General features: G+C 35.5%; 1 protein-coding gene across 1 annotated transcript in view; it reads left to right on the top strand.

Moving 5' to 3' along the window:
- Nucleotides 1–17325, top strand: part of LOC107096524 (gamma-aminobutyric acid receptor subunit pi-like) — a 63011-nt gene extending 45686 nt beyond the window's left edge. The window contains exons 4-10 of the mRNA XM_015393208.1: nucleotides 55–122; nucleotides 1927–2144; nucleotides 6172–6254; nucleotides 12826–12963; nucleotides 13137–13289; nucleotides 15205–15395; nucleotides 16810–17325. Coding sequence (XP_015248694.1) covers nucleotides 55–122; nucleotides 1927–2144; nucleotides 6172–6254; nucleotides 12826–12963; nucleotides 13137–13289; nucleotides 15205–15395; nucleotides 16810–17175 — 1217 coding nt within the window. The 3' untranslated portion in view covers nucleotides 17176–17325. The remainder of the gene's footprint in view (nucleotides 1–54; nucleotides 123–1926; nucleotides 2145–6171; nucleotides 6255–12825; nucleotides 12964–13136; nucleotides 13290–15204; nucleotides 15396–16809) is intronic.
- Nucleotides 17326–18400: the final 1075 nt, after the last annotated feature.

The following is an 18400-nucleotide window of genomic DNA, read 5'->3' as shown; positions in this document are numbered from 1 at the left end:
CTTTGTTTAAAAGCTCACTAGCCTGTGGGATAATAGTTCTCTCTTGTTCTCTAGACGGTCCTGTGACGGTGGGAATGAGTTTGGATATTGCTAGCATTGACACCATCTCTGAGATTAACATGGTAAGATACTTAAAATTTAATGATTTCATTAGTTATATTGCATGCAATCACTTTGTTGGATGTCTAGGAAATGTATCTTGAAAATGAACTACAACAGTTAAAACTAAGTTTTGCTGAAGTGCTCAAACCCAACAGCTGGTACTTTTAAGATTTTAGATGTCAGCCGTTTCAAATGTACATAAAGGAAAATAGTATTCAAAAGCATTTTGAATAAATAAAAGGATATTTTTTTTACTCTAAAACAACCATTAAAGCTAATTACCCAATATTAACAAATCCATCTTACTGTACATACAGTTTCCATTCAGGGCGTTTGGTTTTACATTTATTAAGAAACACAGCACTACTTAGAACAGCCTAGTTACCTGACACTATCATATACATTTTTTTTGGCAGTAGTGGCATTTATTTCTTATCACTTTGAAAGACAAAACCGGGATTAGAGAGAGTTGGAGGACATGCAGTGAAAATCAACGGGGCAAGCCCCCCCCCCCCCCTACAAATGTATGTACTGTTCAGGCTACCTTTTTGAGCTTAGACCATCATTATTATTAACCAATTACATGCTATGCCTTCTGAAAATATGTATTCCCCTTTCTCTCACAGCCCTTTTTTATTCATTCTTTGGGTTTTGTAAGATAGATCTTTGCAAAAACGAATACAATGCCATGACTATAGGGGGAAATAATTCACCCTTTTCTCAAATGACCCTTATTAAAATCTTGCCCTAAGAGCCCTTAGAAGGCATCAAAATATTAAAAAAAGAGCCCACCTATGTTGGCTATTAACCCTATAGCTACTGGTAGTCACAGCTCAGGTGGAGCAACCTGTTGGCAGCACAACTATCAGCTGTGCAATCCCCAAATTGGTAATTGGTAGGGGAAATAGCAAAGATGTGGAAGACAGGGCTGTTTAGATGAGATTAATATATTGTCAGGTTGTGTAAAGTTTTTTTTGAGGAGGACCCAAATGCAGAGGTGGAGTTTCTTGAAGATTTCATGATCCAAAAAGTGGCAAGTGCAATTAAAGCAAAAATCCCAAAATAACAAAATACAATAAAGCCAAAATAATCAGGGAAAACACAGGAATGAACCAGCAAACAGAACTTAAGAAGAGGTGTATATATGTTAAACAGAACAAATACTGGTGTAATAAACTGATTGGGGGCAGGTGTGGACAGAAGAATCTAGAATGGAGCTAGGGGAAGGAGACTGAAACAAGAGGGCAACAGAGAGTAAACAAGAAATAAACAAGAACTCAAATACAACCAGAAAACAATGCAAAATGTAAATAAAACCAATTAACTAGAAAACACAGAAAAACATAAATCAAAGTATAACTGAAAACTCAAAAAGAAAACAAATAGAACAAAAAAGTGCACAATCATGACATATATAGTTTTGGATACATGTAAAATTATATGCAGTGCAAAACAAAAACAAAAAACACGCTGTTTCCTTTGGCAAACACCATAAACATCATGGTGGTTAGGCTTCAAGAGACTAGAAGAAGTTCACTTTCCCGCTAAATAGTAATGCATTCAACAGCATTTTTACTATTACGAACTGCTTCTTTCAGTGGTTTTTATAAACAGCAGTTTTTTTTCTCCAAAACTGAAACAATGCTGTGGGAAATTATTGCCTCGGGTACATAAGACCTCCAGGACCTATTTTCCTCCATGCTTCAGTAATGCAGTATAACTTCTGCCTTTCATTAATAATTCTGTAGGTAACATGACCATCAGTATATTTTCAATATGCCTGTATTATGAAACCCCTGTGAACTTTTGTCCCCAAACCTGCAGGACTACACTGCCACCATATTTCTCCGCCAGCGCTGGACGGACGAGCGTTTGGTGTTTGAGGGCAACAAGAGCCTGAGCCTTGATGGACGGCTGGTAGAGCTCCTCTGGGTGCCAGACACTTTTATTGTTGACTCCAAGAAATCCTTCTTGCATGATATCACCGTGGAGAACAGATTGATCCGCATCTTCCCCAATGGGACCGTCCTTTACGCTCTAAGGTGAATAAATAGGCATTGTTGGTCATTCATTTTGTTTGTTTGTTTGTTTATTTTTTTGCTGCTCCAGCAGATAATAGAAAAGTAGGGCAGTGAATCAGGAAGAAACAGGTTGAGGGAGAAAGCGTGGGTTGAATTTGATATAATGTGATTGCAACACTGGGAGTTATACCACACTAGTACTCAACTATTCGATTGTCTGGGTCCAGGAGCATTTGATGTGTGGATTCTATGCACATCATAACTTCAGTTTGGAAGGGTACTCCAGACTTTTTGCTGTGCAAACAACTAACTTTCAGTATTTCTTTTTTTGTTGTTGCCATTTTCGTTAAGTATTTTCCACTAAATACGCAGGATTTACATTAAGTTTGGTTTGTGAGTGGAAACATTATTGTCATAATAATGTGTATAACATTATATTTAGTTTGAAGTTATGAGACAAAGAAATTCTGAAATTTGCAGCTTTTGCATGAAAATAATTTTAGTTTAACTTCAAGTGTAAAACAATATACTTAGTACTCCACATCGTTCTGATTATTGAAAGAAACAAAAGGGCCATATGTAAAAGTTATTGGTCAAAAGCTGAAATTAATGTTTCAATTCATTTAGACATGAGTTTCTGTGCAGTTCAATGAGAGTCACATGTGTAGATGCATGTATTTACAGCTGCTTACTCTTACATACTGTCATACCTTTTCTTTAATTTTCCAATTGCCTGTAAAAAAATCAGTTTTTACCATTTATAGAGTTCAGGTTGGAGCTTTTTCTTTATTAGATAATCTCTGATAATCATGGTCAAAGTTTAATGTGCTGAAATTCCTGCTCCTGTGAACACGGGTTGACTTCTCACTTGAACAATGAACTTCAAAAAGTCTGGAAATATCTTAGACTATTTCTCATAGTGAGGAACAAAAGCAATAGTTTCTCTAAAAATATCTGCTGTCATCTTTTTTTTTTTTCATGACATTGAGTTAACTAACATCTCTATGCCACAGAGCAGGAATTTCTCAAAATGTCCCCAGGTATAGAATTGCTACGTGGATGATTATCAGCCGTTTATTTGGATTTATGAGCATAACATGACTTCTGCGTTTCCTCATAATATCTATAAAAAATATCTATATTTTTGCCTTCATCTTTGTTGATTTTCTTTGTTTAAAAAACATGTGGTTAGCTGTAATTACCTTTTGATTAAATCTGAAGATGAAACTGATTAAAACAGGAACTTTTTTTAAATGCCTTGATATTGAATTCCTTATAATCCGGTACCTTCTATTATCTATCACTGTATATATGTAAGATTTAATGAAATGTCCCTGGTAGAGTTCTATCTTCAGTTTTGTCGTAGCCATTCATTTTATGGTTATTGGATACAAGAAATTGTATGTCTGTCTGCACAGATCTATGTGGTGTGTGCATATACTGTATATCTAAATGTTTTTTACACAGGGTAACACTTCCTCTGTATTTACCAAACTTCTTCAGATCTCTAAAGAACATGCAAACATTTTATGTCAAAAGTCTGATCAGTGCTGCTATTCCTGAGACCCACGTGATATTGTGTAGAAGATAACTTTATTTGAAGTCTGGTCGATATAAACTTTCTTCGGTGGGTCCAACTTCATGGGCCAATGCTTTCACATAGGAAACTGAGATTTTGCAGGAACTTGGTGTTACAGAGGAGGTGTTAAGAGAAAAGGAAGCTTAAAAAAAATCTGTGAAAATAAAACAAGCACAAAAAGAACAGTGAGAAGAAGCAAGGTAACCTCAGGGGATTTAAGTAGTGACAGGTGACAGAGTGAAGTGAGAAATATATGATGCTGGAGGATAAGAACAGCTGTGCTGAGTGTTTTATTGCTGGACCAGGGGCCCGCTTCAAAAAGCAGGTCTAACAAACTCAGATTCAAAATAATCAAATCTGAGTTGATCTTGCCTAAGGTTGGAAACTCTAAGTTTTTGATTTCATAAAAGCTGCTGTGAATTAGTTTAATAAACTCTGAGTAGGTCCACTCAGAGCTGAACATATTTATAACAAGTATGAAAAGTCCTTTTTAGTGGAGCTCCGATTCGACAAGTCACCATGACAACAGGAAGTGCCTATTTCCCATCACTGGAAATAGAAATTTTAATGCAAGAATAAAAATCCAAATTGGAGAAAGTGTTTAAAAGAGTGACAGCTGCAAAGAAGAGAGAAATGGCATAGTAGGAGATTGCTGCTAGAGTATTGCATAGGTTGATATGGCAGGCTGTTTTAACATTGATTAACAGCACTCTCCTCTCTGCTGTTCAATTTGTAGATCACTAAAATAAGATTCTTCCTGGTCAAATCGTAGCCTGATGTAGTCCAACTCAATTCTAGTCAGAATATGAGTCTGATGCTGCTCCATAGAGCTGTGATTATGGGGCGTGTTTTGAATGAACCAGGAAAAAAATGACTCTGCACTCAATTGGATAGACCTACAACCAATAAGAGCAACGGAGTGCATGACGTATGTTAAGCGATGCATAACTGTTGTCAACAAAAATCAAAGCGTGCAGTTTCACGCCTAAAATAAGAAGATGAGCCTTGATCGCAGAATCTACTCACCTAAACTCTCCAGCGGCAGCCATTGTTGTTGTCACCCAAGCGCGCTTTGGTCACGTGGTTGATTACGTTACTGTTGATCATCTGTCCATCATCGTATAAAGCCCGCCCTGACAATTTGATTGGCCCGCCAGATATTGTGCTAGCATACTCGCGCTACTATTGAGCAATGCCAGACTGAACTTCCCGACCTCAAACGTTGTGGGCGGGACTAAGTTCGGAATGGCACCCAGGCTAGTCAAATCCCATTCCTAGTCAGAAATATAATTTTCTAAATTTTATTTTTGCAAGCAGAAACTGAATTTCAGAAAGTAAAACAACTAAATTATACTTGTAAGAATTAAGTTTTATATAGCTCGATATACTTAAACAATTTAGGAGCCATTTTGACATTTATCAGCTTGACTGAATGTGATTCCACATTATTACTCCTAACTTAATTTCCGGACATCTGTGGTTTGATTTCTTTGTATGTGTAGATTTCATGGATTGTTATCAACATCTGATGAAAATATAGTGCCAATAGTACCGCTGGTAATATGGTAGTTTGTTCAATATGAATTTCACGCTCAGTATGCACTTTTTAAATGATTACAAACATATGCTACACTGTAATGAAGTGGTGAAAATAAGAAAAGTTAGAAACATTAAAACAGTGATTATCTTAAATCAAAATAGATTACTGTGTTACTTGTGGTATTAGTGATTGTGTAAAAACACAACTATTTCTTAACAAAGGATTGTAGCTTTCACCAAATAGGGTTGTTTTTCTATCTTTACTTTGATATAATGCCATTTAAATAAATGATCAAAGCATTCCAAGGGTTTTCTCACCTTTACCATAGATATTAATAAAAATAAATGTGCTCTGCATCGCTCTGGGTGCAGTTATTTCCACAATGTCAAATAAAAAATGAAGGACTCCAGATATCATTCATCATTGCTGTATTATTTATATCATCCATCACAGTGCATCGTCCCATGCCTAATGATTACAGATCTAATTAGCTGTATAACATCTCTGTGGTAATGTATTGAAAATGCCAAAAGACTGCCTAATATCCATAAAATGAATAATGTAATCTCCTTGTTACTGTTAACAGCATTATATTAGGATCATTGTTGTATATCTGTGTTTTTTATTAATGCACTGTAAAATAAGATCTTTTTTGTAACCAGTGTCTTAGTATGCGATGGTATGCATCCTAATTCATTCAATGTAATGGTTTTTCATATTGAATGGCAAGTGTTAGAGTATTTTATTACTTTGCAATCATAAAACATTAAGAAATGTGTAATTAGAACTTAGCTAGATTTACTTTACAGATACAAAACAACATTACAGTTACATCCAGTAAAAAACATGCAAACTCACATCTCAGCATTTAGATTTAAATGTGTATTCTACTCCCTCCTGAATAAAAGTTTAATTTTTTTGTCCTTTAGGATTACCACTACAGTGGCATGCAACATGGATCTGACGAAGTACCCAATGGACAAGCAGACCTGCACGTTACAACTAGAGAGCTGTAAGGACAGTTCAGTCTTTGTTAAGAAAATGTGGGCCATGCTCCTCAAGGAAGGGGGAGTTGGTGGGTGGCTGTGATTTGAAGGCAAATGTGATCAAACATAGGGATCAAATACATCACTTTCTTTCATCTTTTTACATCGCTTGTAAAAGCAAGTGTAGTCTTTTTCGGAACATGTACAAAGGACTGCTGACGTTACTCTACAACAGAAGCTGGGACATCTCAGGTCAAATTTGAATAAACTGTTTTATTTGGCATTAAAACTTCCAACTCCAACATCAAAAACAAACACAAACCCAGAGGGTTGTTCTTAAAAATATGATATTCTTTATCAGAGAAGACTTGCTTAGAAAATACAAGCTATGCTCTTTCTTCTGTGACTCTATAAGAACCTTTAGGCTTCACAGAACCCTTTAAACCTTTTTAGGCCACAGAGCTTTCATCTAACTTTAACTAGGATAAAGCACAAAAAGTATGTATTCTCTCAAGCCACACCTGGACTGATTTGCAAAAGTATTGATTCCCTTTTAACATTCTCACAGTTTGTATGCTCTACCTGCATATCTCACTGTATTTCACTCATGTTTTGTTGCATTAGAACAAAACAAAGTACAAGATTAACATGTAGATTATTTTGGGATCAGTGGACATAGTTTTCAGAACTAAAGAAATGCCATTTGTGTTTAGCCAACTTTGTGAAGACGATTTCATTCCATTCGATCACAATACCTTCATACTTGTTTTTTTTGGCAGTATCACAACAAAAGAAAAAGCTACTTTAGAAATTTCCAGCTTCAGTTTACCGTAACATGTCTCTTTCAGCCTAAGCTAAAAAGGTACTATTGGAATGGAACAAGCTGTTACTCTAGTGGCAACACAAGACATCAAGATAAAGATGGCAGATTCATGTAGGGATAAATCATTTTCTTCTGGAGCAAATTAGATAAGTCTGATGTTCATCATTAGGCACCATAGAAACACAGGAAAATAAAATTAATATCAACCTAATGCCTTTGTTCTTACCTTCTTAGCTTCTAAAAAACAAGCTAAATCTGTTGAAAAAGACTCCCACTTGGGATTGGAACCAAAAACTTTCTTGCTGCAACGAACCAGTGCTACACACTGTGTTCTTTGCCATTGATCCATGAAGCTCAAAATGCAGTTTAAGGAAAGTCTTTTCTCCTTATGCTGGTATTTAGTGAAAATAAACATTGTTCATCCTAACTAAAATAGCACAACTTTAAGCTTAAAAGTTTATTCTGATTAAATACAACATTGGATGTGCCTTGGATTTAGACTGTCTTTTTTTTTCTACTTACAATGCAGTGTCTAAATAATATGTAAAACTCCCTACATAATTATAATAAAGCTATTTATATGCATAAATCAAGCGGAACACTATGGCGATAGCTGTACTGCTCCACTTGTGAAAGTAAAATCTGTTGGGCTCTTTTTAGCATCAAGACAATTATTCTTATTGCCACATTGCCAGACAGGACACTGTTAAAAAAAAAGGATTTATACAGTATTAACATCTCAGTTGTCCTTAACATATATTTTTATTGTTTTTTTCATTGGACATAATTGAGTAAAGTGATGATATTTTGTTGGAAACAGTTCATTCATTGTTCATATTTCAAAGGACAAGATGTGGATATTATACATCTTCTTTTTCACTTTATATCTCTAGCTTACTTTAACCTTTTCTATAAAATGACAGCCAGCTTGGCTAAGCTGAGTTTGATCCTTGCCAGAAGCCAACCAAAACCTCAGCTCAACACAAAACATTTACTTCAAGTTCCAGTACAGCTTAGCTGACAGAAAGACTTTTAAAGAATAAAGTCAGGTTAGTAAGAGGATGAGCGTTATTCCTCTGGTACTTCAACAATTCCATTCTAAATATCTCAGTTTCTTTTTTGTAGCACATCCGGTCCTCCTCTCGCTCAGTCTCCATATCCCTCCTGCACTGTCCCTGTCTCTCTTTATGAAAATGTATAACCAAGGATTATTTCTTTTAATGTTGTGCCAGAATTTGATGCTCTGCACAGGAGGAAGCTTTAAAGGCAATGCTGTTGTGGGAGTGTGTGGGGTGTTTAAATTAGAATTGCAGTAAAATATTTATTGAGTCTTTGCAGCAGCAGACACTTAAAAAGTATCATTATTCCGTAGTGCTTGTTTCAAAGAAAATGTCAGTGCTCAATGCCCCTTATAAAACTCTTTAGTCAGAATATGGTACAGTAAGGAATAGTGTACTTCCATGTGTCACTCATCGTTTGAATTCCCATATTTTGCCATTGATTTAGGTCAGGATACTGATTAGTTTTTCCTTTAGGAAATAAAGTTAGAGGGAAAAAAAAACAAAACATGTCCTATATTTTGCTTCATGCCATGGCTCTGGTCATTAGTCCTTGACTTAATGTGTTTAATGAGGCAAAACTGGAAATGCTTAAAATACAGTTTTAACATATTTTTGGTTGCAACTTTCATTAGAGTCTCCTTTTTTATGGCTTTAAATAGACTGAGTATTTAAAAAATGAATCAACCTTTTTTTGACAGGAGATTTTCTGACTTGGCCAAAAGCACAAACTGAAGTTCTTATTCTCTAACTCCCTCTGCAGATTCTTTTGGAAAATGCATCTGAGGCATTTTACCTTATTTAAAAAAACTGTTCTTTTTTTCTTTCAACAAGAAAATTAAACACATACTAATTCATATGACTTCACAGTATTACTCTTGAATATTGCAAAGCAAAAACTCTAATTCATGACTGTTCTCTGTCATCATATGCGTTTTGTAGACCTTCTTTGAAAAATTTATTAATTAGGTTATCTCAGTTCTTGAGGGCCTTGTGCAATATGCATGGTTTTGTCTATTTCTGTTATGATACAAGGAAAGAGTGATGCACTTCTCTGGGACTGTTTTAAATAACTGCAAAAGCAACGGTTATTTGAGCCCTTTAAACTTTTTCAAATTCTTTCATATTACAACCAAAAATAATAATTCATACATCTTATTAGAATGCTATCAGGATTAGGTGAATGCATAATTACAAAATAAATCCTAAAGTACAAAATGTTTTTTCATATATTTTAGAGAAGAGAAAGCTGAAAAGTGTGGCATGCATTTGAATCTGATGATACCATTTTCTACTTTGCATGTCTAAGAACAAAATTTCTGCCCATTTTGCTTTAAAAAATCCTGCTAAAAACAAATCAGGTTCAATAGATGGTGTCCATTTAAAAAAAAAATAGTTTTAAAGTTGGAGTTTATTAACATTTCAGTCTATATTTTTACTTGGACAGCTTAGCACATGGTTTTCCTTTGATCTAAAGTCTGGCTGCATGTTTAAGGTTGTTTTCAAGCTGGAATTTGAAGCCCCACGCTTGTCACATGTCCACTATGACAGCTATCACTACTGAATTAAATAAAACTCCACATGCCTCCCCACGATGGTTCCACTACAATATTTTTTTCATAAAGATTGTAATAAGATTGTAAATTTAAGGAAATATACCAGGTTAGTTTTGTGTTTTGCTTTTAGGCCATTAGGTTTCCTCCTGCTCTAGTCTGACCCAAAGAAGTTCTTGAATCAGACATGTCCTGAATAACCTTATACGGCCTCTTTTCAATTCTCTGATCACTGTTCTCCCTGCCCGGCCTGTTTAGTAGAACTTCTCCTCTTGGTACGAATTAACATGTACCATGCTCTATATTAGATGTTGCCGAACATTTCATGGAATTTTTTTAGAGAAGTTGTAAATGTAATCACTTAATTGTGAATTTCATTATCTAATGATATATTTAATTATCTGTTCATTTTATATACAATCAAATTGTACATTTATGTACCTAATGTATCATGTAAGGGAAAAATAATTTATTTAATTGGATATTAACCTTTCTTTATTCTTTGAAATATCAATTTATTTAAAGTACTTTTCAAGTACTTTTAAAGTACTTTTCAAAGGGCCACGTCATAATGAGTCTAACAGGGATTCCAAGCCCCACTTTGGGTTGTGCTGCTCTATCGATTTATTGGATAATGGATAAACTATTGTTTAAATCTTGGGAACTTGTTATAGCTAATCCAGCATTTAACATCACTGAAACATTATTTATTTCTGCTCTGTTCTTTGCAGGATGACTTATTTTTACACACAGAAACACAAAGGTAATTGGTTGATTGGAATTTTACCCAGGTGTATCAGAGTAAGGGGGCCCAATGCCTCTATGTGCCATGTATTTTACTTTTTATGTAAACAAGATTGTAAAATTCACATATCTTTCTCTTTTCACTTCAAACCTCTTTTTAGTTAAGGTCCCATAAGGAAATTAAAGTTTGCCGTCATGGTGTCAGAAAATGCAAAACGGTTATTAATGGCAGATCAAAAGGATGGAGGTGAGAAGCTGCTTTTCCATATGAAGTAAACATTGGCTGTAGTAAATTAAGACATTAGAAAACCAAATGAGTCTGTGTTGAACAGGCTAAATTTAATGGCTTTAAATGAAGATTTCAACTAGCTGCTGTTTCAGCATTCTGTTTTCGTTTTTCCCCCAAATGTCTCTCTTGTACAGATATTTAGCATTATGCCCAGCTTACCCACCCCCCATCGTGAAGCTGCACTCTAAAACAACCGAGTCTTAATAAGATCAGAACATTGCAGAGCTATTAGCCATGAACATTCCCTGCTGTTTCTCTCGTTGCCACTTCAGGCTTTAATAAAGAAAACATCAGTTATTTTGATGCTGTTAAATCAACAACATTAATTTAATGTTTATGTCTGCACATTTGTGCGTTTGTTTCGCATTTTGAAAGGAATCCAATTAGTTTAGGTTCATAGCCTCAAATCTTCCCTGTTAGGAAGTTCAAAGTAGAATATTTTTAAATTAACTTTTGTGGCTCTATTTGTCTTTATTTTCAGTTATCATACAGGACAGATGCAGAAGGAGGATTGACTGCATAACATGCATTGATTGTCCCCCTCCATTTTAATGAACTCAAACTTGACAACCACAATACATTAAAAATAAAATGAAGACTCACATCAAAATCTGCTCTGCTCCTAATAGAATATGTTTCCAAAGTGTTGTATTCAAAGAAAATGTCACAGTCCTAATCTTTTTCAAGCAAGTCATTCACTGTTAAGTATTTGCCTATGCTGAAACATAATGTGATACAGCGACATTACTTTAATAAAGTTTCTTCTGAGGGCTGCATGGTAATGTTACCTTGATACCCAGATATGATACATTGGTGAATCCTGGACTTGGTTGTTTTTGTTTGAGCATTGCATGCTTTTCCCATGCATGAGTAGGTACCTACAAATACTTGCCTGTCTTACCCAGCCTCTGTTCTAAGGAGGTAATTTTGAATACATTTCTTCTCATTATATGAGCTGGTACAGAGACCATAACTGATTGGTCCCTTTGATCTTTTTTTTTTTTCCAGTTACATTGACATGTGATCACAGTTTTAAGTGCACTGAATGCCGTTTTCTGGCTGTTACCAATCTTTAAATAGCCAAACATGCAGATTTTGACTAATACCAATAGTTTCCTCTAACAGTTGTTGTCAGATCATACAACACTTTGAAATATTCAATCATGTTATATTAAAAAAGAAAAATACACGTGAAACAATAAAAACTTGATTTAGCCACACAAGAAAATGCTCTTTTTGTATATTGAGATCTTTCCTTTATAAATCCTTTTTTTTTTTAACAGTGTCCTGTCTGGCAATGTGGCAATAAGAATAATTATCTTGATGCCAAAAAGAGCCCAACAGATTTTACTTTCACAAGTGGAGCAGTATAGCAATTGCCATATTGCTCCACTTGTTTCATGCATATAAATTGCTTTATTATAATTATGCAGGGAGTTTTACAGTTTATATGGACACTGCAATGTAAATAGAACAGAACAGGAAAAACAGAAGAAGAAAAAGAAAAAAAAAGAGAAAAGATGAAAGAAAAAGGAGACAGAAAGGAGACAATGACAAAACATTTTCAGTCTGCTTCATCACCTGCAACGACATGCAAAAAGAACAGCACAACCGAAAGACATGGTACGAGATATACAATAAATCAACACCTTGAAACTATCGCTGAAGTAATATTATTAAGTCTGACATGTACTCTGTGTTACCTGAAGATATGAATGTGGGCTTTCTGTATGGAAGTGAATCTCTTAAGTACCTGGAACCAAGCACCTGTAGTTTTTTGTGAGTGTGCACTTGTGCATGTAAAGTTTATCCATAGAGAAAATGCTCAATAGTGGTCTTTCCTAGTTTTTGTTTCATGCATTTCTCCATGCGGCCATGAAACAAACACTGACCCCGCCCTAACCCATTTGGAAAATTAGGTATAGAACCACCACTCTGCTCAGCTGCTCAGTAGTTAGTGCTTATAGATTAAACAGTAATAAGTAAAGGTGAGACTGAACATAAAATTAAGTTATTGAACAAAGAATGAAACTAAATAACTAAGAAATGCTCTGACTACATGCTACAGACACATATGTAAAAATTGAGTAGTGATACTTGCTCATTTTTTTATCTCTTGTTCTTTAACAGGGGGCTACAACATCAATGATGTTATGTTCTATTGGACTCGAGGAAATGAGTCTGTGAGTGGCTTAGACACTCTCCAACTGGCTCAGTACACTGTAGAGGACCATTACACATCAGTCTCAGAGGCAGTCTATGAAACGGGTAAGAAAAGCCCAAATCTTTGGCTAATGCTTATATTTGACTAAAAACAAGTGTTTTATCTTTTGATATTTTGAATTAAACTAGTAAAGTAATTAAACAGTCTGATTCGTCTAATCCTGAAATTGTTAGAATTTAGCATTTCTTTTATTTTTCTTTGTTCTCTTCTTTTGAAGGCCATTACCCCAGACTGGTTTTCCACTTTGAGCTGAAAAGAAGCATTCTGTATTTCATTCTGGAGACTTATGTCCCGTCCAGCCTGTTGGTGGTTCTCTCATGGGTTTCTTTCTGGATTTCCTTATCATCTGTTCCAGCTCGAATTTGTATAGGTATGCATTTGTTTGCCCATACACACAGATGTTTGAGTTTGACTTGATTACATTTATCTTGGTATTAGTTTCTTTGAAAACATTTATAAAGATGAGCATTTTCTTAATAACTGATCATGAGACATAAATCCCAAACCCCTTTATAAAAAAAAAGTAAATGACATAAAGGAATTTTTGAGATTTGGATCCCTAGATTATCTGAGGTCAAAATTATCTCTTACAAAACAGCTCAATCATAAAGATCTATCTTTCCCTACTTATTCACACATCACTTTAAAAAAACAACTCTGGCATACATGTTAACAGGAGTTCTGATCAAGCATCACGTAACCAAACAGGACGTTTAGAGGAACTATGTGGGATTTCACAGATCATGGATTCTGAATTTCCTATTGGGAAGGATTAAACACATCACTGTTATGTGACAGACTGCCACTTTGCAGGCACTCTGCACATAAGCTGTGGCTTTTTTGCAAGCCAAGGCGACTGGTGGCACTCGCTTTGGCACCACAGGGAAACAGTTATGGTTGAATTACTCTGCCAAATAGGTCTGGAACTCATCTTTACAAATAAGTAATTTTGTCTGTGCTATTTTCTGATTCCGTAATCACATTATGGCAAACCTTACACTGCAAAAATTGTAAATCTGAGTCATTTTTCTTTAATTGAGTGGGAGAGACACTTTGCACATGGAACAAGACCATTTATATTTAAGATAAGAAAAAAAACAACTGCAGTCTCTTATTTCAAGTTCATAATATCTAATTATCTTATTCTAAGGCTAATATGCACATTCCATTCGCAGATCATTTTATTTTCCTGTTTAATTAAAGGTTTAAGTTTTAAGACATTTTTACCAATTGTCAGAATGTTTTTGCAGTGTGGGAATGCAACAATTTAAAACAATATTTCATTTTTTTCTTGGTGTCATAGAACTTGAGCCAGGAAACACAGAGTTCAGAAAACTGACATACGCAGCCCTATTATATGGCTATCAGAGAAATTATTTAACAACTAGTTTGCATCACAGTAAAGCCAGTTTTTAATCCGTTTTCTTGTTTGCGGTGATCAGCTAAGTGTTAATTTGTCTTTAATTAAACACTTTAACTCCCTCTCCAAATTACAGCACATAGAAAATGAACCTATAAAGACAGCAATCTTTCGATTACTGACCGAGTTACAACAGTTTGTAGAGCATAAAAACCACAAGATGTGTTTTTGTTTTTTTTTAGCTTCCATTGCTTTTTGCCCTTTCCTTATAATTTCAATATAAATTTTGATATCAGTACAAAAAGATAATTTCCATACCATTAATAAACCTGCATAAATGAGTTAGAATTTACATTTTTAAGAACATTATTTGCATTCAAAAGCTGCAATATACCAGATTTAGCCCCTGGCTAACATTTCTTGTATTTGATTCAATAGACCAGCTTTATATTGCTTTACTGCATAGTGTAAAAAGAGAGACTGCATACCAGTAGAACCTTTCCTCCTCATTCTTCTCAAGACTTTTCTCTGAAATCCAGTTTAACAACAACATAGCATCTCAAGATGCAACATTTTAAGCAAACGTGAATATTAATGTGCCCACTGATCTGGAATCTTACCATCTGTATTGATGTGCAAATCTCCCTTTGTTACTTTGTACTTTGTGTTGGATTTCTGTTTTCAAAGAAATCTGTGTTCATATTTTTGGGGAATAAATCTGTGGAGCATATTGTGAAGAAATGAAGAACAGTAAATTATTTCAACTCGCTGTCACAGAAAGGCTCAAGGCAAAAATTTTAATCAAAAAAGGAGAATTTACCTTTCTACTGCAAAGGGGAGTTAACAGTGATTTATTGTGTTGTTAAACATGGCCCTTTTTAACAAACCTCTTCAAACCAATGCCGTTTAAATGATCGTTTGACAGGAGTGACCACAGTTCTGACTATGACCACCCTGATGATGGGAGCCCGGACATCACTGCCCAATGCCAACTGTTTCATCAAGGCCATCGATGTCTACTTGGGAATCTGCTTCAGCTTCATATTTGGAGCTCTCATTGAATACGCTGTGGCCCACTTCTGCACTCTAACTCACCCCGATGCTCACTTGCTGATGGTGAGTCCCTTTGTTATAAATTTTACAATATTGTTTTCAACACTTGTGTTCATACAAGACCTTCCACAGTTAAAGGCATAGCACAAGAAAAAAAGAAATCAACTTTCAATTTCAGGTATTTAGTCAGTGGGAGAAAAAACATCATATCAAGAAGTACTTGGTTCAGTATGATGAGTGGAATAAGTATTGGCACCTGTTACTGAAGCTCAGCTAAAACCCTTTTGTGCTTACAAGGCAGTGTTCAGCCTCTGTCTATATTTCAATGAGGTAAAGAATTTAAGAGGGATTTAGTTATGGGGATTATATTGACCAAGAAGGAATGGGGAAGTCAGGTTTGGGTGGCTGCTTGTATATTTTTTCATCATTATCCAGCTGAAACACCCAAAATGGCTCCAACTGACCCAACTGGAATGTGTTTTGCTCAACAACTCAATCATAGTCTGATTCAACCTAAGCAGACATCTGAAATTAAACACTTTTCTAACTCAATATTTTGCAAATTAAGAAAAAACATTTCTTGTATGGTCTGTCATGGGGAAAAAAGTATTCAACTATTCATCCTAGTTAAATAAACGGAGATTGATGGATTTCACTCAGTCGGCACATTTATTCATATCTTTGCAAAGAGAGAACAGTTCAGCATACAGCCCTAATGGCACAGCATTCTGCCCTGTTCTGATCTGGGCAGCATTCGTTCCCCCTTACTTACAACATTGGAAAGTAGTCAGAGTTGAAATAAATTACAGACACTTTGGTTAAACAGTAACATGGTATGATTAAACCTTGAAAAAAAATCTGATTTGTTTTGGGAAGAAGCTATATCTGGTCTACAAACACCATCCTGCAGAGAATGGTGTGGCTTTGAAAGTGAAACAGACTGAGTGAAAACTTTTATAGTGAGTAAATAGGAAAAATGAATACATAATAGAAGAGAAATAAAAATTTTCCAACAACAGGTCCTTAAAAAAAAAGTTAGTTTATGATTTAAGTGGAAGAGACACAGGCTGGGACTAAAATATTCCATTACTAATCCAAATGATAATATGGTTTTCAATTTGAAGAGTGAGAAAGGACTTATGCAGTGATTGGTTTTGTGTCAATCCCAACCTGGCTAAGCACCTTTTTCTGCAGCACTCCCAGAATTTTTAAATTTCAATTAATTATAAAAAGCAAGGTTTGTTAATGTCATGCATCTGCATCTGTGCAATGCATACTGTACATCCACAGACATGGTCTATGTTTGCAGAGACTAATAGAGTCTCTCTCCCAACTCATGACATATTGACACTTGGTCAAGTGCCCTGCAGGTAAGATACTGACGCAACACCAGATGTGTGTTTTTTTCCCCCCATTCTCCAATCACTCTTTTCTCTTCCATCTAAACTTTTTCTCAACTTTTTAACCTCTCTTGCAGTATGGCCACCAAATGCACGACATGGATGACGAAATGAATGGCATGGTCACCACCATTTCCACTCACTCCAACAGAGCAAAGAGACGCAAGGAGCCTTCTGTCCCCTCTACCCCAGCTCCTGCCTCAACAGAACTCACTGTCAGCCCCTCCAGTCCTTCAGGCAGTGAGCCCAAGCCTGAAGCTCCCCCTGCAGAACCCGCCAACTGGTGCCTCACCACTCTTGCTACACTTCGCAAAATCCTTCGCTTCGTAAGCTGCTGTCATATCAAAAATCCCCACCACATAGACAACTACTCAAGAGTTACCTTCCCTTTGTCTTTTGTCATGGTCAACCTGCTCTACTGGACTTATTATCTGTACTTCTAGTATTGGCCTAAGAGCAGCAATGTCTCTTAGTGAGTGTCAGGCAGAGTGTATGTAGACAAGGAGTGTATTTTACTGTGTGTATGAATACAAAGCGTTAAGGTGTGTTAAGAGAGGTTTATACAGTTCATACATTTGGTTTTTTGAGCAAAGTAGCAAACCTAAAAAAATATTTTTTTTATTTTTATTTATTTATTTATTTATTTATCTAAAAGATACTGCCTATAATACAAGCCTCATTTTAATTTGCTAACCAGGTGAATCTTAATGAATTTCACAATTATTAATGCAGTTAAAATTCTCTTTGGGGTTTGTGTCTGCCAAGTTTGCTGGGCAATTAAGCACAGTGCTACCATGACCATTAAAGTAGTTATTAGACAGGAAACAATTCCTTCTGGAAAATAACATACGAATCTACCTAAAGTGGAAATGTATGCTGAAGGTTTTCAGTTAGTTTTGTAATGCTTTGGATCTTCCTCAAACTCTTGACAAGACTTTGCATTGCAGTTCCTTCATTGCAACTGCTGATGCTCCTGCACCTTTTTCTACCAAACTTTTTCCTTGCATAAAACTTTTTAGATATTCACTGAGGTTAAGAACTTGCCTGACTTATTTAACAATAAATATGTTTTGCTTAACGTTCTTTAGGGTTAGTGACTGTCCATTGAGCGACTGGTTCTCTCCTGTTCCTCAATACCACTGCCCTGCATGTTTTAGATTTTTCCTCGCTTCCACACACCCGACTAATATTTAAAAAATGTACAGGCTTCTGCAGCTCTTGATGGCTGCTTAGGTTGTCATAAAGTCATTTCAAAAAGATCTGCTGAAACTAAGAGACATCTAAATAAAATAAATTAAGTTCCAATATATATTCTCCATTTTGCTAAAGAAAGTAGATTTAAGAAAATAGATCTTACCTGGAGAACTTTGGGACCAATCAGCTCTAATATACTATAAGTTAGAAGAGGCTATTGCATCTGTCAATTTGAGAAATAACGCTCTGTGACAGATTTCAAGAGGGCTATTATGTGAGAGCAAGTTCCCAGAGTACGTTGGTTCTCTGCTGTGACAGATTGATCATTGACATTTATTACTTCAACTTCTATTTTCTCCTCACATAGCAAACAGTAACGTGTTGAAAAAGACTCCTGATTGAAACATAGAATATGCTTGAGAAAAGAAAAACAATGAACCTCTTCTAAAGGATAAATCCTCTTCCCAATGATGC

This window comes from Cyprinodon variegatus, unplaced genomic scaffold, assembly GCF_000732505.1.
Source record: "Cyprinodon variegatus isolate N-32 unplaced genomic scaffold, C_variegatus-1.0 Scaffold630, whole genome shotgun sequence".
Classification (NCBI taxonomy): Eukaryota; Metazoa; Chordata; class Actinopteri; order Cyprinodontiformes; family Cyprinodontidae; genus Cyprinodon; species Cyprinodon variegatus.
The sequence above is the reverse complement of the archived record's forward strand: the minus strand, read 5'-3'. Positions and strand labels throughout refer to the sequence as shown.